General features: G+C 49.1%; 1 protein-coding gene across 14 annotated transcripts in view; it reads left to right on the top strand.

Moving 5' to 3' along the window:
- The first annotated feature begins 11,013 nt into the window (after positions 1 to 11,013).
- Positions 11,014 to 23,920, top strand: part of CEP72 (centrosomal protein 72) — a 42,744-nt gene continuing 29,837 nt past the window's right edge. For 2 of the 14 annotated variants that reach the window (XM_070587287.1, XM_008524205.2), the window contains exons 1-4: positions 13,579 to 16,882; positions 17,133 to 17,260; positions 19,098 to 19,290; positions 22,561 to 22,669. In XM_070587287.1, coding sequence (XP_070443388.1) covers positions 17,201 to 17,260; positions 19,098 to 19,290; positions 22,561 to 22,669 — 362 coding nt within the window. In that variant the 5' untranslated portion in view covers positions 13,579 to 16,882; positions 17,133 to 17,200. Of the gene's footprint in view, positions 11,657 to 12,121; positions 12,274 to 13,554; positions 16,953 to 17,132; positions 17,261 to 19,097; positions 19,291 to 22,560; positions 22,670 to 23,920 lie in introns of those variants that run through there. The other 12 variants (XM_070587281.1, XM_070587284.1, XM_008524203.2 and 9 more) reach the window with 12 other exon arrangements.

The raw sequence follows: 23,920 nt of genomic DNA, 5'->3' as shown, positions 1-23,920 counted from the left end.
TTGTGACAAGGGGGATGGAGAGCTGGTTAAACACTTGAAATTCAATCAGACAACCTATCATATTAACAGACGAAAGAAAAAAACCACATGATCATTTCAAATGATGCAGGAAAAGAGGGAAATATTCAAGATTCTTTAGTGACAAAAATTGCCAGTAACCTGGGAATAGAAGGGAGTTCAGCAACCTGATAAGGGTCATCTATTAAAAAATCTACAGCTAACATGATACTTAATGGTGAAAAATTGATTACCTTCTCCCTAAGATCTGGATTAAGGAAAGGATGCCTGCCCTCCCCCCACACCCCCGGCATCGTGCTGGAAGCCCTGACTAGTGCAATAAAATAAGATAAAGACACACAGACTGGAAAGGAAGGAATAAAACCACCTCTATTGGCAGATGTCATAATTGTTTGTGTAGAAAATCCCAAGGAATTCATAAATAAAACAAAACACCAAGAGCTAATAAACAAGTTGGCAAGCTCACAGAATACAAGGTCAACACACAAAGATCAGCCATATTTTCATACACTAACAATGGACATGTGGAGACCAAATTTACAACTGAGTGCCATTCACCATTGCTCCAAAGAAAATGAAACACATATGCACTTAACAGAACGTGAACAGGATTGACATGTTGAAAATTACAATCTGCTGATGAAAGAAATCAAAAAAGACAAATGGAGAGACATAATGCATTCCTGGATTGGAAGATTCAACATAGTAAAACCATCAGTTCTCCCCAAATTGGTCTATAGGTTTAATGCAATTTGAATAAAAATCCTAGCAAGGTTTTTTTCTAGATAAAGAGAAGAAGTGAGTTCTAGAACTTATTGGAAAGGCAAAGGACGGATTAGCCAAATCAGTTTTGAAAAAGAATAGTGAGTATGGAGGACTCACGTCATCTGACTGTGAGACTTACTGTGAAGGTGGAGTGATAAAGACGGTGTGACGTTGGCAGGAAGACAGGACATATATCGGTAGGAAAAAACAGAAGGTCCAGAAATAGACCCACACAAATATGGTCAATTGATTTTTATAATGGATGCAAAGGCAATTCAACGGAGAAAGGATTTCTTTTCAACAAATGGTGTTGAAACAATTGGACATCCATATACAAAAAAAAGAACATTGGTATACATACTACATTGATCTATAAAAATTAACTCAAAATAGATCATAAATCTAAACGCAAAACGTAAAACTATAAAACTTGTAGAAGAGGGGCTGGCCCCATGGCTGAGTGGTTAAGTTTGCGTGCTCTGCTGCGGCGGCCCAGGGTTTCCCTGGTTAGGATCCTGGGCGCGGACATGTCACAGCTCGTCAGGCCATGTTGAGGCGGCGTCCCACATGCCACAACCAGAAGGATCCACAACTGAAATATATAGCTATGTATTGGGGGGATTTGGAGAGTAAAAGCAGGAAAAAGAAAAAAACGCAGGAGAAAATGGTTTTGACTTGGGGTTAGAAAATGAGTTCCTAGATGTAACACCAAGAGCACAAACCATAAAAAAAAATGGGTAAATTGGACATGATGAAAATCAAAACTTTTTATTTGCAAAACATACTGTTAAGACAATGAAAAGACAAGGTACAGTCTAAAAGAAAATATTTGTGAGCCACATTTCTGATAAAGAACTTGTATCAGAACAGATGAAGAACTCTCAAACAAACAACCTGATAAATAAAGGCGGAAGATTTGAACAGACACTTCATCAAAGAATTTTGGATGGCAGATAAGCACCTAAAAAGATGTTCAATACTGTTAATCATGAGAGAAATGCAAATTAAAACCACAGTGGGATATTGCTCTACATCTGTTAAACAGTACAAAAAGAAAAAGGAAAACACTTGACAATATCCCGTGCCCGGGAGGACGCAGGCCTCCGAGCTCTCTTCCACTGCTGCTGGGAATGCCAGGGGTATAGCCACTCTGGAAAACAGCGTGGCAGTCTCTTTTCAGGTCAAACATTCACTTACCATATGATCCAGCAATCGCATCCCTAGACATTTACCCTAGAGAAAGGAAAACTTATTTCTCAGAAAGTCTGCACACGACTGTTCCACCCAAGCTGGAAACAACTTGCTCTCAGCAGGTGGATGGATAGACAAAGTGTGTACATCCACACAATGGGAACTCCTCAGTAATGAGAAGGAATAAACTTGATACACATAACAACTTGGATGAATCCAAAGATATCCGCTGAATGAAAGGCACCAGTCTCAAAGGTTAAATTTATACGACATTCTGCAAAAGACAAAATTTTAGTGCTAGAGAAACAGATGAGCGTTTTCCAGGAGTTTGGGGTAGAGGAGGGGCATGACCATGAAAGGGAGGCCTGGAGGACGTTCCTGGGTGATGGAACTGTTTTGTGTACTGATCATGGTGGCCATTATAAGGAAAAAGTAAATTTTATGATGTGCATGGAGATTAATTTAAAAAGTTTAAGACATATTCTCAATATTGGCAACTAACTGCTCAGTCTACACTTTCAAGTCCTTATTCTGGATCCTGTTCCTAAGTTATTCGTTTAGGTTCTGGATTCAGATTCCAGATTCCAAGTTCTGTGTTTAGAATCTTGAATCCAAAACCAGATTCCAAATTCTAGATGTTAATTCCGAGCTCAGGAGCCTGATGTTGACGCTCCCTAGTCATTTTGGTTGTCTGAGGACAGAGGTCAGCAAACCGACTCACGGGCAAAATTGAGCCTACTGCCTGTTTTTGGGGGTCCCCAAGTAAGAATGGCTTTCTGTATTTTATTATTTCTTAAAAAATTTTTTTTTCTGCTTTTTTCTCCCCAAATCCCCCCAGTACATAGTTGTATATTCTAGTGTGGATCCTTCTAGTTGTGGCATGTGGGACGCTGCCTCAACATGGCCTAATGAGTGGTGCCATGTCCACGCCCAGGATCCGAACCCTCGGCCGCTGCAGCAGAGCACGCAAACTTAACCACTCGGCCACAGGGCAGCGCCCCTTAAAATTTTTTTGTGAGGAAGTTTGGCCATGAGCTAACATCTGTTGCCAATCTTCCTCTTTTTGCTTAGGGAAGATTGCCCCTGAGCTAACATCTGTGCCCATCCTCCTCTATTTTGTGTGGGATGCTGCCACGTCTGTGCCGGGGATCTGAACCTGCGAACCCCAGGCCACCAGAGTGGAGTGTGCACTTAACCACTACATCACCGGCCAGGCCGGTTTTCATGTTTTAGGTGGTTATATAAGGCCCTACATCAGTCCTCCATTTGCCTCTTGGCCCCCAGAGCTTAAAGTATTTCCTCTCTGGCCCTTAGGGAGCTGTTCACTGAGGACAGCCGTAGTGGCTCCTCGGATGGGCCCCTGAGAACGACGGCCCCTGAGCTCTGGGAGCTCACAGTTTCTGTCTGCAGCCTCCTACGAACACTTTGAGGTCGGTCTGGTGGGATATAAGTCCCCGGCCTACATTATCTTTCCTTGATTATCTTAAATATGTCATCCATTATCTTCGGGCTAAAAGGTGACACTCACTTCCTTTACCTCATAAGTGACTTGGTCTTTTTGTCTTGGTGACCAAATGATTTCTTTTTCTGTGAAGCTCACTAGCTGCGATGATAAACGCTTCAGTGCCGGTCACTCTGGGGAGTTTTTCCCCGTACTTGATGAACTCTCTCAACATACGTTTTCAAGTGATTTTCCTTCTCCCAGGAAAGTTCTCGAATATTCTTTATACTGACAGGCTTCCAGGCCTCCTTTGGGGACGTGTGTCTGTGCTGCTCCCTTGTGAACACTTTTCTCCTCTTCCTACATTTCTCAGTTTGAGAAATATCCTTCACTTCTTTTATTTCTCTTAAGGCAATAACCATTGTGGTTTTTCAGTTGTTTTCCTCCTAGTTTTCTTTTCTCTAAATGTTTAAAATATTTTAAATTCTTTCCTGAATTCAGTCATCTGTTTTTTTTCAAATGTCCATTTTCTCCATTGCTTCACTTCTGAGTTGTCCTAATTCTAACTTATGTTGTTCTTTCATAGCTTCTATTATTTTATTTCTTTTTAGCTCCTTTTGCAATATCAAGTTACGGCTTTCATCTGTTTTCAAGGATAGCCTTCTGATGTGCTTGCAGAAGTTAGTGACACACAGCCTTCAGTGTGGGTTAAAATTATCCCATAAACCAGTTCTAAGTTCACTTCAAGAATTAGAAAATGAACCACTTAAGTTAATCCAATTAACATTCACCCAAAATAATAAATCGACTTATAAATGTGTAAACGACAAAATTGAAAAGTACTAAAAATTGAAAGACACCTGTTTACATATTTCGGTTGTTTGTCTATTCTGCTTCTTTGGACTTTTACTCCACATCTTTAGTTATTCTTGTGATACCTACAGCTGTTTCTATTCAAGGGTGTTAAACCAACCATTTGACTATTTAAATAATGGATATGACATTTATTTTAAAAAACTAAATGAAACACGTTTTTGTTTAAAACTTGCCATTTGATTTGGCGTCCTGTTGGTCCATACAAAACTGGAGAGAGACCAAACGCACAAACATTAAGTGGGGAAGTGGACTGAACGGAGATCAGCAGAAAAATAATTCCAGGTGAGAAGTGAACAGCAGAGAGGGTCCAAACCACTGCTGATTTGGCATCTCGGCCTCGAGAGGGGTAGGCGGTGTCCTTGCCGAGGAGACTGCAGGTGCCACCCCTTCCTGCATGGCACGGCCGCCATGGTCACCACCCACCTAACCCTGCAGCTCCTGCGTCAGGACCTCACCCGGCTCTCTCCCCGGCCCAGAAGGAGGAGCCCAGTGTGGACAGCTGACCCTCAGCTCCATCAGGTCTTTGCTTGCCGCCGCCTCCCTGATTAGGTCTAGCCTGTCCGGTGCTCACGTCCTGCCTGCTCCACTCTGGTTTCCGTAGCATTTTTTGCTGCTGGCGCACTGTAGCATTTACTGATGCCTATGTTCTTCCCCTCTCTGGAAACCAAAGTCCCCTCCACGCCCAGCAGCTAGAACAGGACCTGGAATAAGCAGGCACTCAACAAACATTTGTCAGATGACTGCACGAAGGCTCCTTCTACGAGTGAACAAGGGCCGAGTCCTTGCCTCACTTGCCTGCCTGCTGCGAGGCTGCTGGGAGCGAGCCAGCAAGGCGGGCGGTTGTGTGAGGCGCTCCATGTGGGCCTTCCTGGTGCTCTTGCCTGCTCATTTTCATCCTTTTGGGATTTTTCTCTGCAGGGCATGTCCTGCTGTGCGTCCCTCCTGGGGGTTCCTAGGAGAGGGATATGTCAGCAGATTAAGTTCTAGACATCCATGACGTTGGCGAGAATTCAGTGTGCACCTGTGGGATGGGGCCAGGCCCTGCCCGCGTGCCAGTGTGGCCACGTTGCAGGGACTTCAAAGGCCAGGAGGAGAGGGGATGCAGAGCTGCAAACAGTGAGTCAGTCTCATTGTTCCTCGAATCTGAAAAATCAATTGGGTCCAAAGTAAAAATATTTATTTAATGAACAAAAATGTGTGGCTAATTGCTTTTTAAAAGGATATTGCTTCCTGCTCCTTGAGACTGAAAAGCCACCCTTGAAAAAAGTCATTTACAGGGATTAGTTCCTAAAATGCTTATTGGAGGTTAAATAAGTTCAGAAAATAGCATAGAACCCACAAGAGACAATCCGGTCTTTTCCTTGGGTGCTGGGAAGGTGGACGCCCCATGGAGGAATGCATCCAGGGGCAGAATACACCACGAGGAAGCCCACTGTGGGCCAGCTGCTGCAGGCAGGTGACAACAGGACCCTCCCCCTCCACTTCAGGGGTCCTGGGGTCTCTCTGTGCACTTCAGGCTTGTGTCTCTTTGGGAGGCGGTCTCCACTGGTGGTGAAGAGCTGAGGTCTGGAGGCAGGACTGGGTGTGGGTCCTGGCAGGTTGTGCGGCTCCTTCCAGCCTCAGTTCTCTCCCCTGTAAAATGGGCGTGAGAGAGGGATGCCCCTCTCCTGTGGGGTCCTTGTGGCTGTTGACAGACGACGGCTGCAACGTGCCTGCCTGCCGTGGCTCAGCAAGGCAGAACCCACACCTGGCAGGGCCTGCTTCTCAGCAATGTGGACGAGGTCTTTCTTTAGGAAGACTGCGCCCCGTCCTGCAGGGGGTCCTGCTGCCCAGTGTCCTGGATGCTCCCCTGGGGGTGTGGGTGGGAGGCAGAATGCTGCTGGGCCTGGGGAGGGACGGGACCCTGAGATGTCGGGGGGTGCAGGACCCTGTGGAACTATCTAGTCAGCGACTCAGGCTTAGGCTCACTGTCTCCATACGGCCCAGCACCCTGGACAAGAGCCCTGTGAGCAGCGGTCCTGGCAAATAAAACAACTGACTGTCTTCAGAGTTCTGGTAAGACATCAGCTTCTGTGTCAAGACAACTGCTCAGGTCTTTCTGTGCTTGGACGTGGTGTTGAATTTGGAATCTGTGTCAGTTTCCTGGGGCTGCTGTAACAGACCGCCAGACTGAGCGGCCGAAACAACACAGAGGTCTGGCTGCAGATCAGCGAGGCTGAGCCCACCCTGCCTCGGGGACTCTGCTTGTGTCCTCACATCAAGCCCGTCCCAGCTGGGCTTGCTTGCATCTTACCTGATCCCTCAACCAGATAAAAATGTCTGCAAACACTCGCAGGAGAAACAACTCCCCCCGAGTACTCCACAGATGGGCCTCCTGCCCCTTCCTTCCTACTTCTCTTTTTCACACCAACGCTGTGATCCTGCCACGGCCCCGGGTTTGGAGACACCCACTGTAAACCCACTGTACTGATCGCCCACGAGGGTGCGTCTCCAGGCTGAGCGCTGTGACTTCCGTCACCAGGGAACTCCAGCCTACGGGCACCAGGGCCCCATCTCGCAGGAAAGCTGCTGGAGCTGCGGGTCCCGCAAGTGGAGGCCTCGCCCCACTCGTTCTGGAATCTCACCTTCCCAGAATGAGGAGCAGCGTCACGCACAGGGAGTGCTTATCCAAGACATGATGCACGTGCTTCCGGCAGAAGCAAAGGCACTCGGAGTCCACCCAGCGCAGGCTTCCTCCCGGCCACAGGCCAGCCACCCCACAGCCTGACCCGCCAGCTTGCCTTAAGAACTCCCACCTCCTCGTCCTCGTTGCTAACTGAGCTGCACAAGATGCCGGGTTATTCTGGACAAGGCAGAGAAAGCCTGACCCCGTGCTCCCTGTTAAGACTGGTTACGATGTTACGATGTTAACAAGAGACCCCAAACCCCCCCTCCATAGTGTTCACCTAAAGCAGCTGCAGAAGGAGACTTGCACTCCATCAATTTCACACTTTGGAAAGAGGTTAGTTGGCAAAATGACATACTGACAATTCACAAATACAGTCATCTCCCGGTAGCCGAGGGGAATCTGTTCCACGACCCCCGTGTGTGCCAGAAACCATGGATAGTACTGAACCCTGTATACGCTATGTTTTTTCCTATACATGCATACCTATAATAAAATTAAATTTATAAATTAGGCACGGTAAGAAATTAACAACAATAACTAATAATGAAATAGAACAATTATAACAATATACTATAATAAAAGTTACTGTAGATCTTAGCAACCTCAGCATATTATTTTTTTCCTTTCCTTAACTTGAGAACCTTCATCTTTTCACTTAAAGGAGGCACTTCATGGCTTCTCTTTGGCACATCCAAATTGCCAGCATCATTACTCTTGTGCTTTGGGACCATTATTAAGGAAAGTAAGGGTGAGGTGAACACAAGCACTGCGATATGGCGATAGTCGATCTGATAACCTAGAAAGCTACGAAGTGACTCACAGTGGGGAGTGTATAAAGCGTGGATGCACTGAACAAAGGGATGCTTCACGTACTGGGTGGGACAGAGTGGGACGGCTTGAGATTTCATCACGCTGCTCAGAATGGCACACAATTTAAAACTTATGAATTGTTTCTTTCTGGAATTTTCCATTTAATTTTCAGACAGAGGTTGCCTTGGGTAACTGAAACTGCGGAAAGCAAAACTGCAGATAAGGGGGGACCACTGTATTGATGGTGATGTTCTGTTAGAAGTACGGCTGGGGAAAGGGCTTTGCCCTTGGACGTTTTTGAGTGAACAAACACAAGAAGGAGACGTAACCACAGCAAAGCTAGCAGCATCCTCGACCAGTTTGCACAACATCCACTTCGTCCAGCATAGGGGCTGAGCCACCCAGCACCTGGCTGCCCAGCAGTGCCTCCCACGTGACCAGGGGTGGGCTCCTGCCGCTGGTCGGGAAAGGCAGTGTGAGCTAGAGCTGTGGCTGTGCGCTGGCACTGGGGGTTTGCGCCAGGGTGAGAGTGAGCAAGCGTGAGTGAGAGTGTTGTGAGTATGTGTGAGTTTGTGTGTAGATGTGAGAGTGAGTGTGCATTTGGGCAACTGCCCGTTTTCCTTCTGAGCACATTGCAGGTCTCCTCCCACCCCCACCCCTTCCTGGCCAAGGACAGTCACAGTTTAGGAAAAGTCCAGAGATATCCCAGGCCACCAGCGCCCAGGACATGGGCCAGCCCTCAGGTGGCTCTGTGTTCCCTGGCCTTGTCTTTAGGGATGGACTGACCCTGTGGTTTGCCTCCCACAGGTTTGGGGATCGAGGCTGAGGGACCTGGAAGCCTTCCTGGAATGTTCTAGAACTCTGTGGAGGGCTGCCACAGTGGGGGGCTCAGTGCACAGGTGGCCTCCCACCCCTGTGTCCAGTGCACAGTCACCCAGACTCCCCCAAAGCTTCTCCAGTAAAGCCCCCTCCTCCCCCTGATGGCCCCATAGTGCCTCTGCAGGTCTTAATCTTCCTGGGTGGTTGGAACTGTGCAAGGAGCTGGCCACAGGCACTCCTGGGGTTAGCCGACAGGTGGGGTGCTGAGGCTGGATAGCTATGGATCTCAGTGGGTCTCATCGATCCCTGTCACATACCTGTCCGATAACCGACTCAGTGAAGCCCAACCCAACACAGTCAGATGTGACCGGACTCCAGAGAGGACGCCCACGAAGTTGCTGCTGTCTCCCCGGTGGGGCCCCTGTGAGTCGAGGGACTGGCACTGCCCCTCTTGGGGCCCAGCCCAGGGCCCCCACTCCCTGCCTCCACTTCATGTCAATCCTTCCTGCTCTGGGCTTCCTGGCCCCAGCTCCAGGCTCAGACACTCCTTGCTCTCTCCAAAGGAACTTCAGAACAATACCCAACTAGACTCATCACCATAAAAAAGTGGGAACAGATGGAAGGTGCAGCAACAGAAGATGGGCTAAATAAATCTGGGTTTAGTTCATGACCTAATGTGACTATGAAAAATGAGGTTCAATAAATGATGCTGAATATTCAGTAACATAAGAAAATGTTCATAAAAGGTGACAAATAAAAATGGCAAGCAATAGGATATATTGGAGAATATGAGGAAGCCATTTGGTATAAACCTAATTTGGCCTCACCTTGTCTTTCCAAAAGGGCCTGATGTGGCTGTTGAGTATGCATGGTATATCTGCTTTAGATATTCCCTATGGCAAGAACAAAGGCCCTTGAGATAAAGGTGCAACTTCCCTCACCCTCCCAACGCTGGCATCTCCTTAAGGATTAAGCATCTTTCCTTAGGCCAGAAACTCATTGCTGCGCTCACCTGTGACCACCCAGCTCGACAATAGACTTGCCTCCTGCTATGCCCTCTGAGATAGCAGACCCACTACCTGCTGTGTCCATCAAGCGCTGTGCTGACAGGGCAATCTTGTGACTATTGTGGGAGGGACATTTCAATCATATGTGAAACGTCCTGTTTGGGGGTATATAACCACTCTGTATACCTCACTTCTTTGGTGCCCTTTCTTCCTTTGGGAAGAAAGGCCCCAGGTCATGGTCCTCAGATTTCAGCTCAGAATAAACTCACCCAAATTTTCATTTATAGATTGGTTATGGATTATTTTCGTCGACAAAGGTAAAAAAAGTATGTATACATATGAGAATGCCCAGCATACTCTCATTATTGTAAAATATCTCCAGGCTTGGAAAACGTACTTGCAGGACTCATGTGAAAATGCTAACATTGGCGAACTCTGCACGGTGGAGCATTTAATCTTGGTTCTTCTGTCTTGCGTCTCTTCCACCACGAATGTGCAATTCTTGAGTAAGCAGAAACCACGATTCCAAAGCTTTTGTTGGCACTTCCATTACACAGAAGTGCTGACTCTGCGTGGAGCTGTCCCACAGGACATGTGCAGAGACCCACCTTCCATGCTGCGGCCTCAAGACTGGGCCACCTGACCTCAAGTGACTGGCAGGCAGGGGGAAGCAGTGGGTGTTTGGAGCATGGGCTGTGCCCTGATGAGCTCCTTTTCTTGGGTGGGGCCGACAGAAGCCTTTGTTTGCAGTTGTTTGCTTCTGAGAAGCCAGGGTATTTGTTGTCTGCCTCCAAGTCTCCTGGCTGTACATGTTCTAACCGGTGGAGACACCAGATGTGGCGCCCACCTGCCTGCCTGGGATGCACCCGAAGCCCCCACCGTCTCAAGGAGGGGAACGCTGGGCAGAACTGGACTGGAAGCTTGGTCAGTTACACAGCAACCCTGACTCAAAGTATTACTGAGTGGGCACCTGCCTCAGTAAACGACTTGGCCCAGGGCCCAGGGAGGCCTGACGCCTCAGGTTTGAAGCTCTGCTCTGCTCAGGAGAGATTCGGGTACCCTGCATGCTCCATCCTGCACCCCACCACCCTGTGTACACCCCCATACCCCTCCCCTACACCCCCTGTCTACACCTCCCCTATACCCCGTCTACACCTCCCTTACACCCCATCCACAAACCCCCCATCTTATGGCCCCTGCCCTATATCCCCTGTCTACATCCAGTCCACACACCCCTCATGCTACCACCACACAGGCTATGACATACCATGGGGGAAGTTCCCACCAAGCTGCTCAAATCTGGGCTGAGGGGTAGCAGGGAGTCCCAAACAGCAGGAGTCGGGGAAGGGAGGGAGCACCCCAGGGCTCCTGCTGGGTGGGGCAGATTTGGATTCGGAACGAGGACTTCTCCAAACCCCGCAGATCTTAAATGCTCCTCACGACGCTCCATAACGGGCCTAGAGGGACTGACAGGCCGTGAACCTCCCGGTCAGTGGTGAGCCACAAGATCGGCCCGGGGGATTTGAGGACAAGGACAGAGGAGGACCAGCCTCACCGAGCGACTGCGGTGGGAGATCGCTGCGATCCCACAAGCAGGGGTCCTGGGGAGAACCATGGGCACTTGGTGTCCGCAACATAATCAGCAAGGCTGGGGGCGGGAGGGGTCTCCAGCTGGGGCGGAGGTCCAGCTGGGGCCGGGTCTCCCAGGCACGCAGGCTTTGCCCAGGAGAGCACCGTGCCCAGGAGGCAGCACCGCCCCGAGGAGAGCATGCGCACAGCAGACGGGGGCTGCGGCCAGGGTCGCCGCCCGGTACTTTGGAGCGACTGGGCCTCACGCCCAGCCTGCCGCCCGGGGCCCCTCCCGTCCAGCTCCCCTCTCTGGGCCGCCGCGGCCACCCCGACGGGGATCCTTGGCTCCGCCCCGCCGCCCTCGGGGCCCCAGCACGCAGGCGCCGGGCAGGTGCGTGCCTTTTGAAAGCATGGCGCCGGCGGGCCCGCGGCTGGTGCTGTGTGAGGAGAAGATCCGGGAGAAGAGCGGCCTGGCGCCTCACCGCGATCTGGGTGCGCGGCAGCGGCGGCGGGGGCGGGCGGCGCGGGCTGAGGGCCCAGGCGTCCCCCGCGGCCTCGGCAGGGGCGCCGGCACCCAGAGTCGGGGCCGAACTGTCGCAGGCCGGGATGTGTGGGGTGCCGAGGGGGTCGGAGGGCGCGGGCCGTTGCGGGGGTGCGGGGGGGGGTAAGGGGTGGGGAGGGGGTAGGGGAGGGTGCAGGGAGGGGCCGTTGGGGGTGGTGGGGAGCGGGAGGCTGTGGGGAGGGGCCGAGGAAGGGGAGGGGGCGGGCCGTTGGGGGGGTGGGGAGCGGGAGGCTGTGGGGAGGGGCCGGGCCGTTGGGGGGCGGGGCGGGGCGGGGAGGGGCGGGGCGGGGAGGGGGCGGGCCGTTGTAGGGTGTGGGGAGGGGTCGAGGCCAGGGAGGCGAGGGTTTGGGGAGGGGTGAGGAGGGCTAGGGGAGGGTTGGGGGTGAGAGGGGGAGGGGAGGGTATGGGGCCTGGAAGTGGAGGGAGTGGGCCGCAGAGCAGGGGAGGGGCGGGGAGGCCGCCCGCCCGCCCGCCCTCCGCAGCCCCCGCGGCCCGGGCTGCTGAGCGGTTGTTGCCGCGCTCGGCCCTAATTGGGAGGATGGCGAAGGTGGGCCGCTTGGCCGCTGTTTGGCGGCTGAGCTGACGTCTGTGCCGTCGCGTGTCTGGTGTGCGGGCCGCGGGCAGGTCCGCGCCCACAGCCCCGGGCCCTGGGGCGGCCTCGTCCTGGAGGCCGGCGCTCGCCTTGGCGGGGCGAGCCTTCCCTGGGCTCCTGGCCTGGGTCCGCCGTCCGCGGAGGACTTCCGGATCTTGCTCGGAGGGCTTGGTTGCTGCGGTTGTCTCTGTCCCGGTTTGCCTGGTTGGCGTCAGGCTGGTGCTGGGCTCGTAAGATGGGTTGGGAAGTGTGGCCTCCTCCTCTTTGTCTACAACAGGTTGTGTAGAACTGGTGCTAATTATTGTTTGATGGAATTTTCCGGTGAAACCGTGTGGGCCTGGAGACTTCTGTATGTGAAGCTTTTAAACTAAAAACTCAGCTTCTGTAGTAGCTATGGAACTATTCCTGTCATGTTTCATCTTGGGGGAGTTGTGGTTGTGTGGGGTTCTGTGACGTTGATTGATTTCAGCTAAGTTGTTGAAGTTGTGTGTACAGAGCTGCTCGTGGTATTCCTTTATTGGCCTGTGAATGTGTGGGGTCTGTAGTGATACCCTTCTTCCATGCCTGCTGTTGGCCATTTTTGTCTTCTCTCTCTTTTTAGTGTTGCTCGAGGTCTATGAATTTTATTAATCTTTTCAGCGGGCCAGTTTTTGGTTTGATAGGTTTTCCTCCATTGTTTTTATGCTTCATTTTTCATTGATTCTGTCCTTTATTATTTCCTTCCTTCTGCTTACTTAGCATTTATTTTACTCTTTGTTTTCTAGATTCCTGAGGTAAAGATTTAGATCATTGATTTGAGACTTAAATTTTCTGATATAAATATTTTAGTGCTACGAATTTCCCTCTAAGCACAGCTTTAGCTGCAGCCACAAGTTTTGTTGTTGTGTTTTCATTTTCATTCAGTTCAATGTATTTCTTTTATCTCCCTTGAGATTCCTCTTTGACCTATGGATTGTTTAGGAGTGTGTTTTTTTCATTTTCATGTGTTTGGAGATTTTCCTTGTTTTTTTCTCTTTCTTTTATCAATTCTAGGGTGATTTCATTATGGTCAGAGAACATAATCTGTATGATTTTAGTTTTTAAAACTTGTTGAGGTTTCTTTTATGGCTCATGATCGGGTCTATATTGGTGAATGTCCCAAATGCACGTGAAGAGAAGGTGCACTCTGTCGTTGAGTGGAATTATGTAATTGTCAGTTAGATCCTATTGGCTGGTGATGTCGTTCCATTCTACTGTATCCTTGCTGATTTTCTGTCTAGTGATTCTGTTAGTTACTGGGAGAGGGGTATTGAACACGTGACTCTAATTGTGGATTTGTTTGTTTCTCTTTTCACTTCGTGTGTTTTGAAGGTGTTCTGTTTGGTGCATACTTATTTAGGATTTTTATGTCCTTTTGTTGGGGTGATCCTTGTAGCATGTGTAGTGTTCGTTTTTGTCCCTGATAATTGTCTTTCTTGAGCTGTCCGCTTTATCTGATGTTAGTGTCACCCCTCCAGCTTTCTTTTGGCTGGTGTTTGCAGAGCATATCTTTTCCCATCGGTTTACTGTTTAATCTTTTAACCCACCTGTATCATGTGTGATGTGAGTTTCTTGTAGACAGTGTGTGGTTGTCCATTATTTTTATCCACCCTGCCAATCTTTCTCTTTTATAGTGTATTTAGACCATTTACATTTAATGTAATTATTGATACAGTAGATATGTGCTATTTTATCATTTGTTTTCTATTTGTTCCCTTTGTTATTTCTCCTTTTGTTTCCTTTTTCCTGGCTTCCTGTGGTTTACTTGAGTATTTTTTAGTGTTTCATTTTGATTTGTTTATTGTATTTATGAGCATGTGTCTGTATGGGTTTTCCAGTGGTTGCTCTACAAATCGTGGTGTATTTATGTAATGTAGCACAGTCTACTTATGTGGATGTTTTCCTGCTTCAGGTGAAGTAGAGGTTTCATTATCCTCCCCCTTCGTAATTTAGTTGTTTGAAATGTCTCCTCTGCATACCTTGAGAACTACATGAATGATAGGATTTTCAGAGTCCTCTAACATTTTAAATAACTCAAGAGGAAACATATTTACCCACATGTTTACCTGTTCTGTTATTCTCCACTCATTCCAGATGTTCCTGGTTTCCTTCTTTTATTTTTTCTTTTATGGTTGAAAAGCTTTCTTTAGCAGTTATCTTAAGGCAGGTGTTGCTGGTGACATATTGTCTTAGTGTTTCTTCATTTGAGAATACAGATGGTCCCTGACTTACGATAGTTCAACTTACAGATTTTCAGTTTATGAAAGTGTGAAGGCAATACGCATTCACTAGAAATGGTACTTCGAATGTTGAATTGTGATCTTTTCCCAGGCCGGTGCTGTGTGGGATGGTCCCCGCTCGTGATGCTGGCAGCAGTGAGCTGCAGCTCCCATCAGCCACGCGTCATGAGGATAAACAGCCGATACACCTACAGCCATTCTGTACCCATACAACTATTTTGTTGTTCACTTTCAGTAGAGTATTCAATAAATTACATGAGGTGTTCAGCACTGTGTTATAGAATAGGCTTGGTGTTAGATGATTCTGACCACCTGTAGCCGAGTGTGAGTGTTGTGAGCGTGCTTAAAGTAGGCAAGGCTAAGCTATGATATTTGCTAGTTTAGGTCTGTTACATACACTTCTGGCTTTGCTATTTTCAACCTGCGATGGGTTAATTGGGCTGGAACCGCATCATAAGTTGAGGAAGATCTGTGTCTTTATTTTGCTTTCAGTCTTGAAGGATGTTTTCGGTAGATATAGACTTCTGGGTTGAAATTTCTTTTCTTAAATCACTTGATGTCTGCGACACTACTTCCTTCAGGCCTCTGTGGCTTCTCAAGAGTAATCCTCTGCCATGTGAGTCGTTTTTCCCTGTGGGTAATGCCTTTTCTCCCTGGTTGCTTTCAAGATTCTCTCATTGTCTTTAGTTTTCAGTAGTTGCAGTCTTATGTTTGGGCATGGCATTTTTTACTTTTATTCTGTTTAGGGATTTCTCAACTTCTTGAATGTCTTTTGCCAAAATTATGTCTTTTGCCAGATTTGGGATGCTGTCAGCCAGTGTTTCTTTAATTTTTAAGATTTTTTGTTTTTAGCCATTCTGTCTTTCTCTTCTTGGAACTGTGATTGGAACTCCACCGGGACCCCAATGATGTGAATGTTAGATCTCCTTTTCTTCTTCCACAGGTCCCTGGGGCACTGTTCATTTCTTTTTAACTCTGTTTTCTCTCTCTTGGTCAGATAAGACAATTTTGATCAGTCTCTCTTTATGTTACTTCTTTTTAAAATTTTTCCCTGTGTCATTTCCATTCTGTTATTGAGCTGCTCCTGAGATTTGTTTTTTGTTTCAGTTATTGTATTTTTCATTTCTTAAATTTCTGCTTGTTTCTTTTTTATATCTTCTGTTTCTTTGCCAAGACTTCCTATTTATTCATTTGTTTCAAGAGTGTTTATAACTGCTCATTGAAGTATTTTTATAACTGTTGCTTTAAAATTCTTGTTAGATAATTCTGACTTCTGTCATCTCAGTGTTGGTATCTGTTGATTTTTTTTCCTCATTCAAATGAAGTTTTCCTAGTTCTTGGTTATTTTTTATTGTATTGTGGACGTTTTGGGTATTGTAGGACTCTGTTTCCTATTTAAATCTCATTGCTTATCACTGGCACTCACGGGGTGCTGCTTTGCTGCTGAGGTGGTTGCTGGGCTCCTGTCACACACACAGCCGCTGCAGACCTCTGTGGGCCGGGAGGGGAAGGGCAGCACCTCGTGACACCCAGGCCAGTACCCTGTGAGTAGTCAGGGTCCACTCACAGGGTCCTGGTGCTGGCCACTGCACAATGCAGGTGTACGAAGTGTGCTTTTTCCTTGGTGTTGGGCTGGAGTGGGGCCACTGTTGCTCTGTTCTGCAAGACTCCCCTCCTGGTCCTTGGACCATGGGCAGCAGGTTTACCCTTATTTTCTGGTCAGTGTCCGTTGCTGTTTCTGGGTTGCCAGCTTCTTTTGCCCTCAGGTTGGGATGTATAGGAGACGAAACAAACAGAAAACCCCAAAGCCAACCCAGGGCACTCACGGCCTAGCTGTTTTCTCAAGGTCCCTAGGCAGTTGGCCTTCTGTTCCTCGCCCTTCAGAGTCGTCTGGTGCTGGTTTCCTTTATTGTTGTGCAGGGCTTTTAGGTACAGTAAGTGGGGAGGAGTAGGGTGAAATGTGTCTACTCCGTCTTGTCTGGAACTGAAAGCCCGATTTTAAATTTAATCAAGACGTGTCTTAAAACATAAATATTCCTGGGAAAGTGTTGGTGTGTCCAGGCCCAGCCTGTCTTTGGATGGCAGAAACCCGCTTTTGTGGTGACGCTTATTTGTGGCTGCTTACTGGGTGCCCTGCAGAGGCACATGGCGCACAGGCACGTGGTCAGCTCTCACGTGTAATGGCGTGGAGCGGTCGGTTGCTAACTTGCAGGTTTCGTGTTGTGATCCCTGCATGGAGGCTGCTTAGATGCTGGGGATGAGCAGCCAGGAGTGGACGTGGACGCCCAGTTAGGAGGGTATTTCTGGTGAGAGAGAGTTTTGGAGGGAGAAGCAGTGGGAGTGGGGCCAGGGCGTGGGCTTGGAGAAATTTTGAAGGTAAACATAAGCTAAAACTTTAAATGCAATTCTTGTTCTTTAATATTGATGTTCAAACTTTGAGTGAGTTGCATTATTTTTGTGGCTTTTTCAGATTGTGAGTTTATATCTTGCTTTTATCAGAATAATTTATTTTGAATAAAAACAAAGGTTAAAAATCTCATAATTTTCTATTCTTAGCTGAACTTCGATCATTATCTATTCCTGGGACTTACCAAGAAAAGATTACTCACCTAGGAAATTCTTTGATGAGTTTAACAGGTCTAAAATCTTTAGATCTGTCACGCAACTCGCTGGTTAGTCTAGAGGTAAGTTTTAGATTTGTTTCTTAAAAGAAAATTTATTGCTATCCACAGCAGTGGAAAGTAGATTTATAGTAAAAAATGCAATCTGTTTTATAACTATGCTTATAATAATTGTAAATAGTACATGGAACAATGATTATAAGTGTGGTGGTATTTTTCTTGTGTTTACTGTAAGCTGGATTTCTTACACATCACTTTGCATCTTTAAATTACTTTGACAACCAAAAGTCATAGCTCTCTGATGAAGATGGTTGTATCTTCAAAGGCAATAAAACAAGGCCAAAATGACTAACATGTGTATGGCCATTGCTCTGCGTCCCTCTTGTCAGCTGTGTTTCCTCTCCCACTTTCTGTACTCGAGTCTGTTTGCGGCCTGACTCTCAGCCCTTGCATGGCGGCACCCGAGGGCGGTGCCCATCACTCTCCAGCCCTCTGTCAGCTGTGTTTCCTCTCCCCCTTTCTGTACTTGAGTCTGTTTGCGGCCTGACTCTCAGCCCTTGCATGGCGGCACCCGAGGGCGGTGCCCATCACTCTGCAGCCCTCTGTCAGCTGTGTTTCCTCTCCCACTTTCTGTACTTGAATCTGTTTGCGGCCTGACTCTCAGCCCTTGCATGGCGGCACCCGAGGGCGGTGCCCATCACTCTCCAGCCCTCTGTCAGCTGTGTTTCCTCTCCCACTTTCTGTACTCGAGTCTGTTTGCGGCCTGACTCTCAGCCCTTGCATGGCGGCACCCGAGGGCGGTGCCCATCACTCTCCAGCCCTCTGTCAGCTGTGTTTCCTCTCCCCCTTTCTGTACTTGAGTCTGTTTGCGGCCTGACTCTCAGCCCTTGCATGGCGGCACCCGAGGGCGGTGCCCATCACTCTGCAGCCCTCTGTCAGCTGTGTTTCCTCTCCCACTTTCTGTACTTGAATCTGTTTGCGGCCTGACTCTCAGCCCTTGCATGGCGGCACCCGAGGGCGGTGCCCATCACTCTCCAGCCCTCTGTCAGCTGTGTTTCCTCTCCCCCTTTCTGTACTCGAGTCTGTTTGCGGCCTGACTCTCAGCCCTTGCATGGCGGCACCCGAGGGCGGTGCCCATCACTCTCCAGCCCTCTGTCAGCTGTGTTTCCTCTCCCCCTTTCTGTACTCGAGTCTGTTTGCAGCCTGACTCTTGGTGGCCTCGGGCCCTTGCGTGGCAGCACCTGAGTGTGGTGCTCGCTGCAGTGTGCTTGACGTGCAGGTGCTCGCTCCTAGTGAGTGACTGGGACATGACTCAGGTGATGGCAGGTGGGAAGGTTGTGTAAACACTGCTCATGGCTTGATATAGAGAGGGGCTTCTTACCTTGAAAGAGAGGCTGGGCTTCACTGCCCTGTAACATGATGCTCCCAGTATCCCTGACGTGGGGGTTAGGGGTCTGCTCAGAGTCCCTTTTGAGTTTCAGTCCAGGCTGTTTTCGGGGCTGACTCATCTCTCAACCTCCTCAAGACTCAGTTTTCAAATCTGTAAAATGGCAGCAATAATAGTTCTTGCCCTATAGGGTGTGTGCAGATTGAATGAAATTGTGTCAGTCCCTTAGCTTGGCGCATGACGAGAACTCAGTAGCCATCAGTGGTCCTCAGTACTTTTATGACTGTTGGAAACATGGCGTTTCAAACTTCCCTGCACAGTCGCTTCACCGTGTGTGAAGACAGAGAACCTCCTCTGTAGAACCCGTTTTATCTGCACGCTGTTCCTGATAACGGCACCTGTTCGTTGCAAGTGCGTGTGTTAATTTGTGTGGTCGGTTCCTGTTGATGCCCCATTTTACTGTGTGTTTATTTCTGACAGTGTGAACTAATGGGCGTTTTGTCCTCTGCACAGGGCATTGAGTACCTCACTACGCTGGAGAGCCTCAGTCTCTACTACAACTGCGTCTCCTCGCTAGCTGAAGTGTTCCGGCTTCACTGCTTGCCTGAACTCTTGGACGTGGACTTCCGGCTGAACCCTGTGGTGAAGAATGAGTCTGATTACCGCCTCTTTGTTGTGCACATGCTCCCGAAGCTCAGGCAACTGGGTAGGCGCCTTGGCCGTGCTTGCTCAGTGGAGCCGTAAGGGTGTTTGTGCTCCCAGAGCAGTCATGCTGTTGGTTTCTCTGAAAAGGGAAGTTGATTTTCTACTCTGATGGTGTGAGACGCTGTGTCTCGCACGATGGGTCTTGTAGGGGAGCTGTCTGGGAAGGTGGCAGGGATCCCTGTGGGCACAGATAACTGCCAGGGAGGCCAGGAGCAAGGTGTGGGCCACGCTGCTTGGTCACTTTCTGGCTCTCCACTTTCTAGCTGTTGACTTGGGTGCGTTCCTGAACTTCTGGTGCGCTGTTTCCTTCCAAGGCCTCCTGGGCGTCACCTCAGGCTCAGGTAGACAGCTGGACTCTACCTAGTTTCGCATCCACCTGGAAGGATATAGGACGAGAAGTTCATTGTGCCTCACCCTCTTCCAGGTGACAGGAGGGAGACAGGTTCTGTGGGTGGGTGCAGCCACCAGCTTGGCTTAGTAGTCTGTGTCCCTAAAAGAAATGAATTTCTGACAGGCTCGCAGGCAGAGCTTCAAGGCTGCGCACTGGACATGCCCAGGTGGGAGGGTTGCACTTGAGGAAGCCACAGTGGCACCTTCCCACCTGCTTCACTGACTACCAGGAGTTGTTTTTGCCTTGAGCATGTGGCTAGTGGCACTGCCAGTGCTCCCCTGTGTTTTGCTTCCAGGGGAGGGAGCTGGAGCTTAGGCCCGAGGGCAGGCTGACTGTGGAGTGAGGAGAAGGAGAGGGCTTGGGCTCTCATACCCTCTGTCCTCCTGTTGAGGGGGTGATGAGAGCCGAGGAACGGTGGTGCAGGACTGTCTGGTTGAAAGATAGTGGTCCTTCTGTGTCTCTGGCGATCCCTGTGTGTCCTCAATCCCGAGGGCCCGTTCGCTGCCTGGCAAGGCGAGGGGGCAGTCAGGGGTGTCTCCGTCTCTTGAGCGCTGGCCTAACAAAACCAGAGTGAGTCCCAGATCGTGGCAGCGCTTATCACCAGCGTCCGTGTGGTACAAGCTGACCTGTGAGCAAAGCACAGCCACTGTCCTCTCAGGATCTACAGAAACCTCATGTTCTGCGTCTCAGCTGCCAGCAGATTCTCGCATGAACACCTCAGCCATGTGTGTGTGTTGGCTTCCCTCCTGGTGCCCCTGCGCCGGTGGGCCGTGGCTCTGGGCAGCCTGGCTGCTCTGCTGGGCCACACCAGTGGGCCTGGGCACGGGCGTGGGCTGTGAGTATTATGACTGACCCCCAAAAGCACTCTTTAGTTTCAAACCTACTTAGAATTTTCATGTTTAATTTTAAATTTTAGATATTTGGCACGAATAAATGCCTGTGTTCCAACTTATTTTTGACTGTTAAACAGTTGACTTTGGTTCTTTTTTGGAGGCATTTCAGTCCTTATGGGGAATTTTTGCAGTCATCAGTCTTAAATCATTACTTTCCCTTTGTCATAAAAGTTTTAGATTCAGAATCTTATAGTGCTTGTATAGAGAAGGGATATGAGAGTCTTTCCACATGTGAAAGGTATTTTCAGACATGCAAAAGGAACGTACTCGAAAATCAAGGTCATTGCAGGAGTCATGGAACTCTCCGAAGGGCCGCCCAGCAGGGTGCCCAGCCAGCTTGGAGCTCAGCCCTGGGTTCCAGTGAGTAACTGGAAGGCCCTGGAGGATTGTGGAGGAGGACAGTGAGGAGGTGTTGGGGTTGGCCTGGGAAGGGCTGTGGGGTGGAAGCAGGGTCAGGGAAGAAAGGGGGCACCCCATATGGGTCTAGGGGTTGTGCGGTCTGGGAGAATGTTGCAGTCAGGAGAAGGCTTAGTTTTGGGGAGTATGTGAGTTTGCATTTGATTTTAGCCATGTTGAGTTTGAATTTATAGTGGAGCAGTGAAGAGAAATGTTTTTAGAGTAGGGATTTAGAACTGACTCAAAAGGAAGTCACGGCCCAGTGAATAGACTTGTGTGGTGTTACACAAAGGAGTGTCCAGGCTGTGAGAGCAGCTGCTGTGTTTGAGGGAAGTGGGAACAACAGAGGTCAGGAGATCCCAGACGGTGTAAGATGGCCCAGGGTCACCGAGCAGACGACAGAGCAGGATTAGAAGGTGGTTGTGTCTCAAGGAGGAGCTCCTGGGGGGTGTCCCACATGCAGAGGCACTTCTCTGTCTGTATGATTTTCACAACTGCTTTGTTTTTCTGCTTTGAAAGTGTTTATTGTTGCTATTCCTCTTTTACTCATTTCTTATTGTAATATAGTCTTGCGCCCTATAACAATGTCACATCAACGATGGACCGCGTAGACGATAGTAGTCCCATAAGATTAGTACCATACAGCCTGGGCTATAGTAGGCTGTACCGTCTAGGTTTGTGTGAGTCACTCTGTGATGTTCGCACAACGGTGAAATTGCCTAACCACGTGTTTCTCAGAACGTGTCCCCATTGTTAAGTGACGCATGAGTGCATGTACTTTTTGGGGTGTGCCATAGGTTGAATACTCTTTTTGGAGGCAGCTTCAGAAGTTAACCACCATTTATAACAGTAATTCTGTGGTAAAATGTGTTGCAAGTTCCAGTGCACTGACTTCTAGCGTTGGGGAATCATCCCACTTCAGGCATTTACTGGGGAAGGAGCAGGAGTTGTTGAGGCCGTCCAAGGCCCAGGGCTCACATATGGGGACAGTGTAAGCTTCTCGTCTGTGTTCCTGAAGATCTGAGGATGCACACCCCAGGCATAAACACACAGCTGGGACATCCTCTGTCTTTCACATGTCCAGGATTCTCATCTGTGGAGACTCTTCAGATGTGCTCTGTGTGGTTTGAGAACCTCATCCAGCACCCAGTGTGTGCGCTAAAAGAAAGGAGATGAGAAGGATGTGCTTGTGTGTGAACTCGCGTGTGTGTTTCTTCTTCTGCGGCAGCAGCCTGCCTCCAGAGCAGTGTCAGGGGGTGAGCTTTGTACGAGCAGGCCGGCCCTCTTAGAACCGTCGCTCAGCATCTCTGGGAGACCATGTGGAGCCACCAGAGCCCGGCATTCCTTTACTGGGTCTCCCTAGTGCTTCTGGGGAGATGCTGTGGCAGTGTCAGCCCCAAGGGGTGGAAGCTCCTAGAACAAGCAATGGCAGTCCTGTTCATGTGCAGTGTGCAGCAGGGCAGGTGACGGGGGCGCCCTTGCTGCCTCCCAAGGGGAAGGTGTGTGCTCCAGGGATGCTGGAAGGTGCACCTGCGGGATTGGGTGTAGGGGCCTGTTGCTTGCTCGTTCCTCTGTGGCGTTTTCTCCCTAGACGATCGCCCTGTGCGAGAGAGCGAGCGGAAAGCATCCTGGCTGCATTTTGCTTCGGAGGAGTCACTCAGCTCAAAGCAGAGCTTCCTAGATGTTTCCAGCGTCGGAAGGTATGAGCAAAAGTGCTGTCTGAACTTTGAGAGAGGTTGTTCAGACTTGCCTGTTGGTAGAATGTTTGACTAAAGGATGTAAACTACTTTGGGTGCTGATGGCCACCTAAAGGGCACACACACAAGAGAAGAGGGAGGGACAGGCACCGATGCCACCTGGGGCTCAAGGAGGTGGTGGCACCGAGTTTCTCTCTTCCTGGTGTCCACATCTTCTGCAAGCTATTTTTAATATTTAAGATGTTTATTACGGTAATACGTGTAAAATCAAATAGCACAAGGATTTGTGATGAGAAACAGCAGTCCCTTGTCCCACTCCTTGGCCCACTGCTCAGTGGCAGCCACCTCTGCTTCTCCCTGCTTCCAGCTTCTGACGGAGCTGCTCTCTCATCTCCCAATGGTACAACCACAGTGCCGTTTGTGGGTGTGATCTGACTGCTGCCATGGCCCTTCTTTCCCCTCCCCGTGGTGACAGCTCGGGGGATATGCTCCTCCTGCAGTCTCCTCCCAGTGCCCTGTGGCCAGTGCTCCTGGCTCGGCTCTGGTTGGGCCGTGGGAGCATGTGCTGCCTGTGCATCACTTCCACGCCACCTCCTGTCCTCCTGTCTCCTGCCATCTGCGTCTTTAAGTTTAAGCTTAGGTTGTCAGGGTTGATGGCATTTAAATGTGTTCTGAAACCATAAAGAGTCTTTGTGCTGTGTGTATGGGTTGATTATAAAGGGCAAAAGTCAATAAACTGTGTTTACATTGCTTGTAATGTGCTACAATTATGTACTCTTCTTGTACACTATTTTGTTTTGTCTGAAGCTTTAAATAGTTATCTTTTTCTCGCATTATATGCCTTAACTCATCTGTAAATTCCTCTAATGTAGGAGTTGGCCAACTTTTTTTTTAAAGGGCTGGAGAGGCAATATTTTTAGCTCTGTAGGCCATATGATCTCTGCTCAATTTATGAACTGTATCTGTGTAGCCATAGGCAATACCTAGACGAATGACTGTGTTCCAGTAAAACTTCATAAAAATAAGCAGTGGGCCAGACTTGACCTGTGGACCATACTTGCCAACTTCTGCTCTAATGTCTCAAGATCAGTTCTAAATCCTTGGGCTCTCCTATTTCCTCAGATGCCTCCCCTGGAGCCCCCGCCCCCTTACTTCCCCATTTCGGACCACACTAATTGCTGTGTAGACAGCTGCACCTGCTACCATGTGCAATGTTCTGAAAGTTTTCTTGCCCCCCAAAATTCATATGTTGAA

Source organism: Equus przewalskii, chromosome 20 (genome assembly GCF_037783145.1).
Source record: "Equus przewalskii isolate Varuska chromosome 20, EquPr2, whole genome shotgun sequence".
In the NCBI taxonomy this organism is placed as follows: domain Eukaryota; kingdom Metazoa; phylum Chordata; class Mammalia; order Perissodactyla; family Equidae; genus Equus; species Equus przewalskii.
Note: the sequence above shows the minus strand (reverse complement) of the source record. Positions and strands in the feature narration are given on the sequence as shown.